The following is a 17,009-nucleotide window of genomic DNA, read 5'->3' as shown; positions in this document are numbered from 1 at the left end:
GGGTTGAGGACGGTTTTGTGATTCTCCATGTACATACTTTTATTGTTAACAGTAATCATTTATTTTTCTCGTTAACTAACCGATATTGTCACCTTCTCAGAAGCAAAAAATGTGTGTTTGTCCCTAGAGAAAAGTCCCAGTTGTCGACAAAGCTTTAAAACTACTCAAGATATTTTGAAATATATGTTTTTTTAAATCAACGTGTTCAACATTGAATATGCCACAACAGTATGCCCTTATTTCAATTTCCATAATTTCCGACAACTATGTCCTTGCTTCTCCAGGCGCACACACACAAAATGTAATAGGTAAGTGACCGATATTGTCACCTCTTCATATGACCCTCTGCTGTTGCGAGCGCCGTAAAACTTTTAGTAAAAAACCCCCAACCTTTTCTGAAGCCATGAATATCCGTGGTGGGTGGTTGGCGGGTGCTGTGATGTGGTTTGCTTCTTTTTTCCTATCAAACATCTGTCGTCTTTATCTGCCCCCCTTCTTTTTTTGTGTTTGTTACTCTCTTGTAACACCTCTAATCTTCGACGCGTATATGACCTTATTGTGTTGCAAGTGCCGTAAAACTCTTACTAAAACTTAAAGAGTCGGTGAACTAACCGTTATCTTGTCACGTTTCCCCAGAAGCCATGAGTGAGAGTCCGTGAACCATGTGTGAGGCCCAGAAAGTCACGGCGGATGGATACGGCGACAGCGTCATCAAGCACTTCCAGAAACTCCGCGCCGAGAATGAGCTCACCGACTTCAAGGTCATCGCGCATGGACGCGTCTTTGAGGTAATTTTGTTCTAGTGTCTTGTCTGTCTGGCTGTCTGTTTGTCTGGCTGTCTTGTCTGTCTGGCTGATTGATGGTCTGTCTGGCTGTCATTCATACCTTTCTGTCATTTCTGTCTGTTTGTCTGTCTTTTCTGTCGGTGAGTCTGTCACTTCTGTATGTCAATTCTGTCTGTGTCTTTTCTGTCTGTCTGTCTTGCTTTTTTCCCCTAGCTAAGCGGGTGGTTGGCGGGTGCTCTGCTGTGGTTTGCTCCTTCTTTCCTCTCAAACGTTTATTGTTCTGATCTCTCCTAGTATGCGGGTGGTTGGAGGGCGCCACTGCTGATGTTTCTGTCTGCCTGTCTTACTTTTTCCCAGCACTAAACGACCATTATTGTGTCGCTAGTGCCGTTAAACTCTTACTAAAACAGAGTGGCGCACCTTTGCACTCAGAAGACAGGAGTTCAGTACCTGTGCCGGAAAGTCTATGTTATGGACTGTCTCTGTCGTTTTGCTATGATACTGTACACCTCGCCGACGTGGTTTGACCCTGTAACAGCGACAAAAAAAGCAGTAACAACGTTGTTGTTTTTTGTGTGCCAACAACAGTATCAACTACAGAGATTCCAGCTATATTTTCATTACCAGCAGCAACGACAACATTATCAGCTACGACAACATAATCAACAACTTTACCAGCTAAAATTACAATATGATATTAAAAACCCCCCAAAAAACCAACATCTTGACAGCTTAGTTTAGACTCCACCATAGGCCATTTTGAAAAGTGACATAATTATGATGGAGTTAAATTTTACACTTGAGGCTCTCGTGGCTTAGAGGTTAAGGTGTTGGCCTCTCATTCAAAGGTCCCGGGTTCGAATCCGGGTATTGACCGAAAAACTTTCTTCTGTTAATTTGTCTCCTTTCACCTCCTTTCCTGCTCTCTAGCAATGTTCTGTCGTCTGCTTTCGTCTCCTCTTTCTGCCCCAACTTCCTCATCTCCTTTGCCCCCCCTCCTCTGGGCTCCTGATTCTTTCTACAGCCTTTCTACTGCTACTCTTTGGCTTCTTTTTACTGCTGTCTTTCAACCACACCCCTGATCTTCTGGTAGGAAAGATCTACACCTAGCCTTCTCAGACAAGGGCGAAAAATCTCGGAGGGCCCGTGTGCAAGTTGCGCACGTTAAAGATCCCTTGGTGGTCTAAAATCAATAAGAGTAGGCTTTGGCCGCCACCCGGGCAAAATTCAAAATTTCCTACCAACTGAAAAAGTTAAATGTGTCCCGCGCGCTCATATGACCTTATGCAGTTGCGAGCGCCGTAAAACACTTACAAAAACAAACAAATTTTACACATGGCAGCAGATCTGCCTGCGCTCACAATTTAACCATTGTTTTTTCCTCCCTTTTCTCCGTTTCTCCTCCTCCCCCTCCCTCTCACCAGGTTCACCGAGCCCTGCTGGCGGCGACCAGCGACTACTTCCGGGTCATGTTCAAAGGGGTCATGGCCGAGAGCAAGCAGGATACGGTGGACCTCAAAGGCGTCTCGGCCGATGGACTGCAGCAGGTACGTCTTGTCTAGTCACATTGCTGCCTTATAGGGGTGCCAATTGGCACTATCGGTTCAGTTTACTCGCCAGGTTGAGGTTGTAAAGCGGCTATTGTGGCGCAAACCGATCGCCCAACTCGTTGCCTCAAAAATAAACGTATTATTAATTTTCAGGCGATGAGTCTGGCGATCGGTTGTCGATCCCCCAATTACCCAGGACTTTGGAAAAAAAATCGCAGAGACCCGGGAATGCCCAGAGAATTTGAGGAAATAATTTGTTAATTGTCCTGAGAAAGATTTGGGAAAATACATAAAGTTCTAAAATATTTGAAAACCATTTGTGAAGCATCGTGATGAAGTACAGGCGCTTGTCAAAATAATGAAATCAAAGAAATTCGCTTTTTTTTTGGCCGATGGGCAATTTTTTTCTTATTTTCCCTTTTTGGCTTAGCACGTTTAATGTCCATTTAAAAACACATTTTTGTGTGGATTTTATTGAGAAACATTGAGTAAAGACACAAAAAATGTAAATTTTCAGTTTCCTAGGACTCTCAGGCTGTGGAAGTTACCAGACTTTGGCGTCCATTTCCTCGCTAATTTTACCTCTGAAATCCGACAACACTGACCTCCTTCAATCACAAATATTTTGACTTCTACTCCACTTAGATGGACATTTTTTTCACCAAAAGGGAGGCAAATGAACAGGCATTAAGATGATAACAATAACCCCATAATATGCCCAAAAATTGACGAGCGCCTGATTCCCCCACGTTGTGCCACATTTAATTTTCCGTACGTTTGCCTTTGCGAGGTCATCTACAGCCATGTTTGTGGGTTTGCCTTGTAGTAATCATAGTGGATGTGTGTCTGTCCCGTCCAGGTGATTGACTTCATCTACAGCCATGTTTGTGGGTTTGCCTTGTAGTAATCATAGTGGATGTGTGTCTGTCCCGTCCAGGTGATTGACTTCATCTACAGCCATGTTTGTGGGTTTGCCTTGTAGTAATCATAGTGGATGTGTGTCTGTCCCGTCCAGGTGATTGACTTCATCTACAGCCATGTTTGTACGTTTGCCTTGTAGTAATCATAGTGGATGTGTGTCTGTCCCGTCCAGGTGATTGACTTCATCTACAGCCATGTTTGTACGTTTACCTTTTCGTGTACCGTAGTAATCATAGTGGATGTGTGTGTGTCTGTCTGTCCCACCCAGGTGATCGACTTCATCTACAGCGGCGAGATGAGTCTGAGCGAGGAAAACCTGACAGAGGTCATCAACACAGCCACTCACCTCCAGGTGACCAGTGCCATCCACGTCTGCAGCTCCTACATCAAGGTCAGTGGGCGGGCTTCTGTCTGTTTGGCTCGCTTATCTTCTGTTGTATAAAGAAAAAGTAAAGGAAGTAGGTGGTTTGAGGGGGTGCGGAGGGCGAGTGTGGGTGGTTGGCGGGTGCTCTAGTGTCTTTTGCTCCTTTTCCCCTATCAAACATCTATTGTTGTTATATGAACTAATTGTGTTGTGTTTAAGTTCTGTTGTAAATAAAAAGTGGGTGGTTGGGGGGGGGGGGGTGCTTTGGTGTGGCGTCGGTGGCCTAGTGGTTAGGCTCTCGGACTCGCAACCGTTTGGTCGCGGGTTCGAATCCCGTCAGGGGCCCGACGTTGTGTCCTTGGAAAAGGCATTTTGCACAAATTTTCCTCACTTCACCCAGGTGGGAATGGGTACCCGGCTATAGACAGCGAAAGATCTTGTCAGTTTGTTAGTGTTTGAGCGCTTAATCAGCTGCTTGCACTGTATGCTTCCCGGGAAGCTGAGAATGTTTCGGAGTGTTCTATGGTCTGCTGGGGTAATAATATAGTGTAAAGCGCATAGAGCCTGCTGTTGAGCGGGGATATGCGCTATACAAATGCTATTTATTATTATTATTATATATTATTATTATGTTTGCTCCTTTTTTCCCCCCTGGATCATTTAACTTGTTTATCTCACCTCCTGCGGTGAACAATTATATTTGGCCAGCGAGAGAATTTTATGTAGTTCATCCTGAGAAGCTCCATAACGCAGAACCTTACTGTGTTTAAAATTGTGTCAAATCTATGAAAAAAAAAGTGTTTTTAAATGGACGTAAGGGTGTTGAGCTAAAAAAAACCCTCCCCCAGAAACGTTGATAAAGGTTGTCAAGCCGTCGGAAAAAATGCAGATTTCTTCGTTTTCGTTATGTTGACGAGAGCCTGATTTCACCTCGATCCCTCACATAATTATCTATACCCCTCCCTGAACCTCTCTCCCCTCCTCAAATCTCCCTCTCCTCCCCAAACCTCCCCCCTCCCCTCTCCTTGAATCTCCCTTCCATCCCCAAAACTCCCTCCCAAAAAACTCCCCTCTCCTCCCCGAATCTCCCCAAAAACTCCCCTCTGCCCCCCAAACCTCCCTCTCCCCCCCCCCCCAATCTCCCTCCCAAAAAACTCCCCTCCCCTCCCCAAACCTCCCTCCCCTCCCTGCCTGACTCCTCCCTGACTTCTCCCTCCCCTCCCTGACTCCTCCCTCTCCTCCCTTCCCCAGTCACTGCTGACGTTTGAGAACTACGAGGAGTTCCTCTCTGTGGCAGACACCTACTCCCTGGAGGCCGTGGTCCAGCACTGGGAGAGTATGATCCACCAGCGCTTCATGGACTTCTCACAGACGCAGGTCGGGCTCTCTCTCTCTCTCTGTCTCTCTCTCTCTCTCTCTCTCTCTCTCTCTGTCTCTCTCTCTCTGTCTCTCTCTCTGTCTCTCTCTCTCTGTCTGTCTGTTTCTCTGTGTCTCTCTCTGTCTCTGTCTCTCTTTCTCTCTGTTTCTGTCTGTCTCTCCGGTGGTCCATAATTGGGAGAGTATGATCCACCAGCACTTCATGGACTTCTCACAGACACAGGTCGGGCTCTCTCTGTCTCTCTCTCTCTGTCTCTCTCTCTCTCTGTCTCTCTCTCTGTCTGTCTGTTTCTCTGTGTCTCTCTCTCTCTCTCTCTCTTTCTCTCTCTCTCTGGTGGTCCAACACTGGGACAGCATGATCCACCAGTGGTTCATGGACTTCTCACAGACACAGGTCGGGAGGCATGAGTTGTGGTTGTTGAAGCAGAATTTATTTAGTAATATAGATCATAGATTCAATCTTTATTGCGAAACTTCATTTTTATAAGAGAAATTGCCCATTGTTGGGAAGACGAGACGTGATAAATACTACATGTGTGAGGCAGCATGGTGGAACCAGACTCTTGTCAAAATAATCAAAGCGAAGAAACTTGCATTTTTCTGCAGGTTTGTTAATTTTTATCAAATTTTTGTTTTTAGGCTCAACACCTTTCATGCCCGTTAAAGAACACATTTCTGTGTGGATTTTTCGGAAAAACGGTGATTAAAGGCACAAAAAATGTAAATTTTCAGTTACCACGGACTCTTAAGCTAAGGAAATAACTAATCTTTGGCTGCCATTTTCTCACTAATTTTAACTCTGAAAACAGGTGACCCCCACCTCCTTCATTCGCACACATCTCAACTTGTATTCAAGATAAATTGATATTTTTTTCATCCAAATAAAGACAAGTGAACAAGCTTTAAGATGTTATCATAAACTCAAAATGCCCAAAAATTGACGAGAGCCTGATTCCACCACGATGCCTCACATATTTTTCCTTCTCCTATGTTGTTTCTGTCTGGCCGTCTTTTCCTTTCCCTGCACTAAAATGACCGACATTGCAACATGGTACATGAACATGTACATATGTGGGTGGTTGGTGGGTGCTCTGGTGTGGTTTGCTCCTTCTTTCCTATAAAAGACTATCGTCCTTCTCGCCCCTCCTCCTTTTTTATGTTTGTTTCTCTCGTGTTGTAACACCTCTTTTCTTCAGCACTTGTATGACCTATTGTTGTGTTGCAAGTGCCGTAAAACACTTACTAAAACTATAAACAACTCAAGTAATGGAGGCCCCCGACGTATCTATCTATGCCAGGCTTTCATGAAGATGGACGGAGACAAGCTGGCAAGGCATCTCCCACAAGACAGCCTGCGTCTGCCATCGGAGTACCAGCTGTTTCTTTGTCTGGATAAGTGGTTCCGGTACGTCAGACTGTGTGTGTGTCTGTGTGTGTGTGTGTGTATGTGTGTGTGTGTGTCGGATTACCAGCTTTTTCTGTGTCTGGACAAGTGGTTCCGGTACGTCAGACTGTGTGTGTGTGTGTATGTGTGTGTGTGTGTGTGTGTGTGTGTGTGTGTGTGTGTGTGTGTGTGTGTGTGTGTGTGTGTCGGAGTACCAGCTGTTTCTGTGTCTGGACAAGTGGTTCCGGTACGTCAGATTGTGTGTGTGTGTGTGTGTGTGTGTGTGTGTGTGTGTGTGTGTGTGTGTGTGTGTGTGTGTGTGGTTCCGGTATGTGTGGGTGTGTGTGTGGTTCCGGTATGTGTGGGTGTGTGTGTGTGTGTATGTGTGTCGGAGTACCAGCTGTTTCTGTGTCTCGACAAGTGGTTCCGGTACATCAGACTGTGTGTGGGTGTTTGTGGATGTATAGTGTGTTTTTGTATATGGATGTATTGTGTGTGTTTTTGTGGGTGTGTTTCGAGTTCAAATTGATCCGCACACCTTCATTGTCGCTCGCAGGAGACCCAAGTTCAATTCCTGATTGGCGAGGAAATTTTCAGAGAGTCTCAGCGGAAAGTGGCTGTCTTAGACATGCTTTTGTCTTACACTCTGTCATTATAATGTTACAAAAATACAGGTGCTCTGGTGTAGTATGCTCCATCTTTCTCCTATCAGACATCTATCGTCTGTCATTATAATGGTACAAAAATACAGGTGCTCTGGTGTAGTATGCTCCATCTTTCTCCTATCAGACATCTATCGTCTGTCATTATAATGGTACAAAAATACAGGTGCTCTGGTGTAGTATGCTCCATCTTTCTCCTATCAGACATCTATCGTCTGTCATTATAATGGTACAAAAATACAGGTGCTCTGGTGTAGTATGCTCCATCTTTCTCCTATCAGACATCTATCGTCTGTCATTATAATGGTACAAAAATACAGGTGCTCTGGTGTAGTATATATATGGCTCTTTTCGTCTAAGCAGACGGTCAGTTTAGCTTAAGATGGTCTCAAGGTTGTCTTCATGCAGCTTCTTTCATGGCTAATTCTTCCTATGTTTGAAGCGCAGATTCTGTTGCAGTGCTTGCATGTTAGTGTCGTAGATCGAAGGGATGGTGTAGTATGCTCCTTCTTTCTCCTATCAGACATCTATCGTCTATATATCTCTCTTCCTTGTTTTTTGTGTTTGTTACTCTCTTGTAACAGCTCTAATCTTCTACACTTATACGACTTTATTGTGTTGAAAATGCTGTTAAACTCTTACTAAAGCTAAAACCTTTTTGCACATGTGTTTGTCTTATACTGGCGGCCCTTAGAGCAAGCGGGTGGTTGGCGGGTGCTCTGGTGTGGTCTGCTTCTTCTTTCCTATCAAACATCTATCGTCCTTTTCTCCCCTTCTTCTTTTTTATGTTTGTTACTCTCTTGTAACACCTCTAATCTTCTGGCGCTCATATGACCTTATGCAGTTGCGAGCGCCGTAAAAACCTCTACTAAAACAAAAACAAACAACCTTAGAGCAAGTTTGACTGTTGTTATGGCAATTTTATCGCAGATTCCAAGCGAACCGAATGACAACGGACTCGGCTAAGTTGCTGAGCTGCGTGCGCTTCGGCCTCATGTCGGAGCAGGAACTGACAGCCATCAGCGACAGCGAGCTCGTCAAGCGCTGCCCCATCGGTCAACAGCTAGTGGCGAAAGGATATCATTACCACATGGATAGTAAGAAAGGTGAGTGGGGCTCCTTTCTCTCTCCCCCCTTCCCCTTCTTCTTCCCCCCCCTCCCTTGTCCCCTCTTCCTTCCTCATCTCCACCCTTCCCCTCCTTCCTTTAGCCAGGGTTTATGGAAAACACAGATATCCATTTGATCAACTTAACGTTTCACAGTTACCCCCCAGGGCAGTGCTACTGACTGAAGTTGTCTTTAGGACGTTCCCAAAGGGGGGGATAATAACATGTTCTTATGTACAGTAAAATTGCAAATGGGCTGATTACAATGTCATGCTCATACTGTACCAGAACAACATAGGGGGAACTGCTGCTTTTTCTTTCCTCATCCTTGCTATCATCATTTTTCCTCTACTTCTTTTGTATGTTTGTCACTGTCTTGAGAACTGCTATTTCCAGGGTGCCTTGATAGTCATAGCAGACTTTGTGCTGTTGAAGCTAGAGAGGTGAGCAGAGTAAGCCTGATTCCCCATTTAGACTTCTCTGTAGACATCCACCCCTTGGCGCTCATATGACCTTATGCAGTTGCGAACGCCGTAAAACCTTACTAAAACTAAAACTAAACTAACACGACACAGTGAGCGAGGAAGCGTAGGAAATTTAGCAGTGTTGATTGCTGCCTAGAGTGAAATGCTCGCAGCTAAAGGGATCTGAAAACAACAACCACGTGTTGACATGAACCTGGAGTTCCATGAGAAGGGTGCTAGACTTTTTTTGCGCTGAGGTACCGCATTTCCTTACCACTTACAGTACTGAAGGTACAGAATTTCCGTAACACTTACAGTACTGAAGGTACCGCATTTCCTTACCACTTACAGTACTGAAGGCTCATATACTCAAAATCCCTCAAGTACCGCACCAGTTTAGAACGTTGAAGCCGTGGTAGAATTTTTAAATAAATAAAACAAAAAAATACCCATCACAGCCCAAGAAACATGCTTTAAAAATTCACAGAATTTCATCGACCATTCAGCTATCATATCATATAGAGTGAGGTCCTGTAGTATTTACTTCAGTGCAGTGGCTCTGTGCGTTGTTGAACTCTTTCACTACCTCGAGCTGTGTTTCACGGCTCTCCACTTCCGCCTTCAAAACCACACATACTTTTGTCATAATCAGATCGGAAATCTTAGGCTGAAGAATGATTGTTTTTAGCAGCAAGGCTGAAGAATGATTGTTTTTAGCAGCATGTTGAGAAAAGTCATTAGTTCCCCTTTATTTCTGTATACAATATACGTGGCTAATACAGAGAAAATCTGAACTTGAAAATCTTTTGTTTGTATTTGTTTTTGTAAAGTGTTTTACGGCGCTCGCAACTGCATAAGGTCATATGAGCGCGCGGGACACACCTAATATTTTCAGTTGGTAGGAAATTTTGAATTTTGCCCGGGTGGTGGCCGAAGCCTACTCTTATCGATTTTAGACCACCAAGGGTTCTTCAACGTGTGCAACTTGCACACGGGCCCTCCGAGATTTTTCATCCTTGTCCGAGAAGGCTAGGTGTAGATCTTTCCTACCAGAAGATCAGGGGTGTGGTTGAAAGACAGCAGTAAGAAGAAGACAAGGAGTAGCAGTAGAAAGGCTGTAGAAAGAATCAGGAGCCCAGAGGAGGGGGGCAAAGGAGATGAGGGATTGGGGGCAGAAAGACGAGACGAAAGCGGACGACAGAACATTGCTAGAGAGAGGAAATGAGGTGAAAGGAAGGAGACAAATTTAGAGAAGAACATTTTTCGGTCACTACCCGGATTCGAACCCGGGACCTTTGAATGAGAGGCCAACACCTTAACCTCTAGGCCACGAGAGCCCCCCTTACAGTACTGAGGTACCGCATTTCCTTACCACTTACAGTACTGAAGGTACCGCATTTCCGTAACACTTACAGTACTGAAGGTACCGCATTTCCTTATCACTTACAGTACTGAAGGCTCATATACTCAAAATCCCTCAAGTACCGCACCAGTTTAGAACGTTGAAGCCATGGTAGTATTTTTTAAATAAATAGAACCAAAAAAACCCCCCATCACAGCCCAAGAAACATGCTTTAAAAATTCACAGAATTTCATCGACCATTCAGCTATCATATCATATAGAGTGACGTCCTGTAGTATTTACTTCAGTGCCGTGGCTCTGTGCGTTGTTGAACTCTTTCACTACCGCCAGCCATGTTCCATGGCTCTCCACTTCCGCCTTCAAAACCACACATACTTTTTGTCATAATCAAATCTGAAATGTTAGGCTGAAGAATGATTGTTTTTAGCAGCAAGGCTGAAGAATGATTGTTTTTAGCAGCATGTTGAGAAAAGTCATTAGTTCCCCTTTATTTCCGTGGACAATATACGTGGCTAATATAGAAAATCTGAACTTGAAAATCTTTAATTTGTCCGTCCGACAGTAGGCAGAATCAGAAAGTAGGTCTCAGATAGGGCCATGTCATGGTGAGGAACAAACTCACTGGTAGGGAAAGAGTGAAATATGTAAAGTGTGCCTGGTTGAGTCGGAGACTACAGTCGCCAGTGGTAATGAGTGCATACTACGGCCTGGTGACCTAAGTCGCTGGCGGTACTGAAAATGTTTAATGCATTCAGTTCCAGGGAAGCCGAGATTGTTTCTGAGTGTTCTAGGGTGTTTTTAAATGATTGTAAAACTCATGGAGCAATCTTAAGAATGTGGATATAATGTGCTAAGTAATATCAACTATAATAGTATAATATAATTATCATTAAATGAGGGATAATCTATGACTGCCGGTGTCTTTCCGATCTGGCACTTGAAGAGGGTAAAGAAGATAAGACGGTTGGCCTTGAATGAGTTAATTTCAATCTCCCTTAGTTCTTGTTACCATTGTGCCTAGATGGTTGACTTGGACGAGTTAATTTTCAGTGTCCCTTTGTTCTCATTGCCATTGTTCTTAAACCATTTTTGATTCCTGTTTAGTACTACGATGATCGATGATCATGGTGTAACCCCTATTGTGTTCTTCTTTCACAGGTCACCCGACCATCGAGGAGAACTGCAAAGTGCGAGCCGAGTCAGCATCCATCATCATGGTTCACCTGGGCACCTCCCACATGCCCTTCCAGATCACGGCTTTCAACCAGAGCAACAAGTCCTTCTACTGCCTCTTCTGTGATGTCAACGGCATCCGCGACTGCCGCATCGCCTCGGTGGACAACTTCGCCTACATCTGCCGTGTGGTCGATTTTGGCGGCGGGACGCTGATGAGCTCCCTGTTCCGCTTCGACCCGCGTCACCTGATGGGCCAGGAGCTGCGCCCCATGCGGCGACTGAGGCTGGAGTTTGCCTGTGTGGCCCACGCCCGCTGTCTGTACGCGTTTGGCGGCACCACGGAGCAGTTCGCCATCTTGGACTCAGTGGAGTGCTACAACGTGCAGTCCAACACGTGGGAGGAGCTACAGCCGCTGCCCGCCCCGACCCACTCTCTGGCCGCTGTGTCTCACGGCTCCAAGATCTACCTCTCTGGCGGAGTGTCGGGCGACCGGGCCATCGTGGCGTCCTTCTTCAGCTTCGACCCCGTGACCCGGCGGTACGAGGCCAAGCCCAGCATGTTCTACCCACGCCGGCTGCACGACATGATCGCCCATGAGTCGAAGATCTTCGCTCTGGGCGGGATCACGCGCCAGGGCATACCCCTGTACGGGCAGATCCCGATCGAGAGCTTCGACATGACGACCAATCAGTGGACGGTGCTGTCCTCCACTCTGGGCGGGCGCTCTGTCGGACATTACATGCACCTGGGCGGCGACAAGATCCTGTCTCTGGGCCACGAACACCACAGCGCCACGGAGGAAGAGATGTGGCTCTACGAGTCGGAGACGGACACATGGTCCAAGTACGCCCGCGCCCCGCACCGCATGAGCCTCAACTCAGCACTCAGCACGCAGCTGCACATCAACTTCTTCCAGGAGAAGGTCTCGGCCAAGATCATCAAGGACAAATGATGAGGATGAGGGGAGAGAAGGGCTTGAGGCGTGGCCACGATTATAAAGGACAAGTGATGACGATGAGATGGGGAAGGGTTCGAGGTGCTGCCACCATCATTAAGGACAAATGATGACGATAAGATATGGAAGGAAGGGCTGGAAGCATGGCTGTTCATGTGGCCTCCCTCGGCTGATCTGATGGCTCTGCCACAGCAGTGAAGCGACAGTGCCACCACTGACTTTTGCACCACGGGGGGGGGGGATCTTGCTGTAAGTTGCGGAGAAGAAGACCGACGGTGTGTCGGAGATGTGAATACGACGTAACGAGACAGCCAAGGGGAATTTGTCTCTGAATCACAAAAGTGATTGTTGTTGAGATATTGGACAACTGTGTACTTTAGTCCTGCTATAGCAAGGTTTTCTGTGAATCCACTAAAGAGGCTTTCTCTTAAAGGTTGCAGCCATGAGGGACATTCTGACATTTTTGGGCGAGTGAGGGAACCCCCCCCCCCTCTCCCTGATGTTTTGACATATTTCTCCTTGCCTGGGACACTCCGGCATCGAGTGAGCGAAGGAGGATTTCTTATTTTTGTTCTTTCCAATGTATTTCTGACCACTGCCACCACGCCAGGAGAGTGTTGCTGCGGTGGAGACACGATACCTCGGTTATCTCAAAGGGCAGGGATGGAGGAGCATGTGTTGTCGGTGTCGCGTCTATGTGTGTCATGTCTATGTGTCGGTCATCCTCTACGCGTGTCACATCTTCGTGTCGGTCATCCTCTCACCGGTTTCCTTCTGATGCAACTCTCCTTCACAATGGGATGCACCTGCTATAGTGCGGTCAGAAATTCATGGCGCAACTTATCCTCAAATATCTGTTTAACGGGTGAATCTCTGTCGCCCATACTTTGCACAGCAGTTTGTCTCGATTTGTCTTAACTTAATTATATTTTCCCACAAGAATCGAGGCAATAGTAAAAACTTTTCTTCATAAATTCATATAAAATACTCTTAATCTCCATCATGTGGAAAATGTGATTGTTCACGGCACTTCCTGCTTCTCACGCGCATTTTGCATACGCATGTGGCCTATGTCACAGCTCACCAATGACACTTTCTACTGGCAAAACTTGTTACTAGAAATTAATTTTAAAGTGAACACATATTTTTCACTAAAGGATCTCAAAACATGAGTTCAATTTAAAGCATAATGTCGCGATTAGAAAAAAAAATGATAGACTTGCTTTTAAAAGCGATATGATCCAGCTGTAAAACTTATAAAATCTGGTGAAACCACCTACTTGGATTTTTTACTAGTATTTATTTAAGGAATTTTTCTAAAATGCAGCTGACAGGTGTTTATTAAAATATTGATCTGTTCAATACTTGAGGAGATATTTGACTAGAAGTTTCGCCGCCAATATTTGACCGCACCATAGTTTTGTATCTCCCCGGCTACTGCCATTGTCATCATGCTCCGTTTCGCATGACGATCATGTATGAGCAGATGGCTAAAAATAGACCACTGGTATGTAGTAAGTCTGTGAGTTGGCAATTCTTCTCTTTCATGACCACCGTTTTCTTCTCTTGGCTGCTCTCCTGGAAGAGAGCGTGTGTTGTGTGCGCGTGCGTGTGTTGTGTGCGCGTGCGTGTATGTGTGCGCGTGCGTGTATGTGTGCGCGCTCACGTAAGGATGTACTGTTGCTATGGTGATAATGAGGAGAGATTGTGATGGTCCTCCGGTGTTTTATTATATATATATATATATATATATATATATATATATATATATATATACTCAAGTTGTGCACAGTTAAAACACTCCTGCATCATTCGCTTCTTCCCACGCTGGTTTCCCCAGCTATGCCATTCATGATGCAGGATTCTTTCCTCTGATCTTGCTGAAATTCTTTGAATCAATTTTGTTGTTGTTTTTTTTTTGTTTTTTGAATGAGAGTTTATTCGTAGGGAGAACTACCAAGAACAGCTACCTTGCTGACATTCTTTCTACAACCGCACACTGCGCGAAGTGCCACGGTCGTATGCTTTTATTTTTGTGACACAGTTTGTTGAAGTTTAGGCTGATTTTTGCGCTTTCTTCAATCAATATGTTTTCAGTAGTCTCCTCCTCCCTCCCTCTGTGAGCCTGTCTCTGTCCGTCTGTCTGTCTGTCTTTCTCTCTGTCTGTCTCTCTCTCTGTCTGTCTCTGTCTGTCTGTCTTCTTTGACTGTTGTTGATAGACAGCCCTAAAATACGATAATCTACTTCACAAAATCGGACAAATTTGTAATTCGAAATGGGGCTGGTTTAAAGGATTATGTATGTTTGTTGTTGTTGTTGTTGGAATTATTTTGCCTCAGAGACATTCATGCAGGATTTTTAAGATTGAAAATGAGTTCCACAAACTTTACGTATGTGATTTACTTTTCCTGTTGCGCAAAGCACACAAACGGTGATCTTTGATGGAAGGTTCTTTCATCGTCTAATAATAACCTAGATATTTTTGGCCTGACTGTTACGGAATTTCTTCGGTTACAATGTTGCTTGTTGTTGTTGTTGTTGCTGCAGTCAGTCGGAGGGTTTTTTTGTTACTACGAGCGACTCCTTTGTACAAAGTGTTGCTATCTGTGTGTTTTACACTAGTGATCCTTTTTGTTGGGAGAGGAAAGTAGCTTCATGAAGAAATCTCGCCTGTCCCTTCAACATGATGTGTGTCTAGGTTTTTCACATTATATTGAGACCTGTTTGTTGGAGAGGAAAGTCGCTTTTTTATGGAAAAAACCTCGCTTGTCATTTCTACAGATGTGTAGATGTCCGACACGATCAGTCTATTGTTGTAGTAAGTTGGACTGTTTCTGGTTCAACTCTTTTGTTTTTTGTTTTTGTCCTGTATTTTGGAAAATGAAGTTTTTCCGAAACATACTTAGAAGGTGAAACTGGAGAGACTTTTTGCTAAATGACTTTAGTGAGAATGGTAAGAAGAAGAAGCTTCACACTCTGTAAATAAAGCGTTGACTACACCAGAGGCCCTCAGTGTCTGTGGTGAAACGACCCGGGCTCTTCACCAGCGCTTGCACAAGGCATGAGTTCAAGTTCCATTTCTGTCTCTGTCACTGATCCCATAATCCACGAGATTCGTACTGGGCGCTGTATGAAAGAGAGCCTCATCAGGTGCCTCCACTTTTCGCCGGGGTTTTTTGCGAGCGTCTGGGTTTGGGCGAAGGATTTCCCTGTCCACTCTGCTGCAATTCGCATGTTGGCAGGGTCCGAAAATTTTTGAAAAATTATCATTACATTACACATCTCCGTCTGTCTGCTGGGAGCGTTGCATCCTTCCTCCCCTCTCTGCCCAGGTTGGCCGTGACACTCGAGGATGTTTATAGGGTGTGCGAACCCCAGCCCTCCGGTACTGCCATCCACACAGACTGGTGTTTCATGATGTTTCTTGTTGTTCAGAGAGAGTGAATTCAACTCCGCAGTGTTTCAAGAAGTCTGTGATTTTTTTTCTACGTCTTTTTCTCGTACGATGTAATGTGATTTTTTACATATATTTTTTTCGTTGTTGTTGTTGGTGTTGGTGGTGGTGGTGGTCTGTTTTTGGGGAAAGGTAAGAGGTGGGGATGGGTGGTGGTGGTGGTTAGGGATTGCGTTATATTGTGGTGGGAGGAAGAGTTTGTTACGTTGGTTGATTTTTTTTTTGGGGGGGGGGGGGTTTTGATGTGACCATTGATGTTTGTTCAATTCTTTCAGATGTGTTTACAAAGTCAAGTGTACACTTTGACATGTTGTAGCCTTTTTGCTTATTCTGCCGGTGGTTTCCAAGAGTTGTTATAATTTTACATCCCGGTCTCTATGTTATTTCATCAAATTATGCTGGGTCGTTTTGTTTTTGTTGGGGGTTTTTTTGGGGGGGGGTTTTGTATACGTGTTCAGTACACAAACGTCAACAGACTACGTTATTCTTTTCGTATGCGCCTGTGCTGTGAACGTGTACTGTGAGCGTGTGGTGTGTGCTGTGCTGTGAGTGTGTGCTGTGAGTGTGTACTGTGATTCATCGTCAGTCTCTGACCCTCATTAATTAACCTCCAGGGCTGTGCTACTGACTGAAGTGTGTTTAGGCCATTCCCAAAGAGGGGACATTAATATGTTCTAATGCACAGTAGAATTGTGAATGGGCTGATTCATCGTTGTGCTCATTACTGCCTGAGCTGCATACGGGGAACTGCTGCTTTTTCTTTCCTTATCCTTACTGTCGTCATTTTCCTCTACTTCTTTTACAGTTGTCACACTCTTATGAAATGCTATTTCCGGGGTGCCTCGAAGCAGACTTTGTGCTGTTGAGGCTAGAGAGATGAGCAGAGTAAGCCTGATTCCCTGTACGGACTTCTCTGTTGACATCCACTCCTTGGCGCTCATAATAACCTTGTGCAGTTGCAAGCGCCGTAAAACCTCTATTAAAACAAACTGACCCTCATTCAAAGAACTGCTTTCAAAAAAGCTGGCAACGTTGTGGAGCTGCGTTTTTCACGTCAAACTTCTCACAACCATGTACTGAGCAGATAGACCTGTGTTATCGTAGGGTAGTGATTAGTCTTCTAGAGTGTTGGTTGTATCCCTGGCAGGCCAGCAGATAGACCTGTGTTATGGTAGGGTCGTGATTAGTCTTCTAGAGTCTTGTTTGTATCCCTGGCAGGCCAGATCGGTCCCTGGTGGGCAGTGCCGAAGCAGCTCACACCTTGTTAGTTAGTGATTGATCGGGACGCTCCATAAAACGTCAATAATTTTTTTTTTTTTACGTCGACGTGCAATGGGAAATTGCTGGTCTATTGTGACCTTCCCTGTTTCTTTCTTCTTGTTCTTGTTCTTGTTCTTGTTCTTGTTCTTGTTCTTGTTCTTCTTCTTCTTCTTCTTCTTCTTCTTCT

The 17,009-nt window shown here is 45.0% G+C and overlaps 1 protein-coding gene and 1 long non-coding RNA gene across 2 annotated transcripts in view; one reads left to right on the top strand and one right to left on the bottom strand.

Annotated features, from left to right (window-relative positions):
* Positions 1 to 483, bottom strand: part of LOC118478379 — an 8,933-nt gene extending 8,450 nt beyond the window's left edge. Inside the window, exon 1 of the long non-coding RNA XR_004859002.1 lies at positions 470 to 483. This is a non-coding gene — a long non-coding RNA (uncharacterized LOC118478379). The remainder of the gene's footprint in view (positions 1 to 469) is intronic.
* A 117-nt stretch (positions 484 to 600) lies between these two features.
* LOC101863126 (kelch-like protein 26) lies at positions 601 to 13,316 on the top strand. Its single transcript, XM_005106241.3, has 7 exons — positions 601 to 788; positions 2,210 to 2,332; positions 3,525 to 3,647; positions 4,872 to 4,997; positions 6,296 to 6,402; positions 7,974 to 8,149; positions 11,135 to 13,316. The coding sequence occupies exons 1-7, from the start codon at positions 663 to 665 to the stop codon at positions 12,103 to 12,105; spliced, it is 1,752 nt and encodes a 583-aa protein (XP_005106298.2). The 5' UTR covers positions 601 to 662; the 3' UTR covers positions 12,106 to 13,316.
* Positions 13,317 to 17,009: the final 3,693 nt, after the last annotated feature.

Source organism: Aplysia californica, unplaced genomic scaffold, assembly GCF_000002075.1.
Source record: "Aplysia californica isolate F4 #8 unplaced genomic scaffold, AplCal3.0 scaffold00521, whole genome shotgun sequence".
NCBI classification, from domain to species: Eukaryota; Metazoa; Mollusca; class Gastropoda; order Aplysiida; family Aplysiidae; genus Aplysia; species Aplysia californica.
This window is presented reverse-complemented; position numbering and strand designations above follow the sequence as displayed.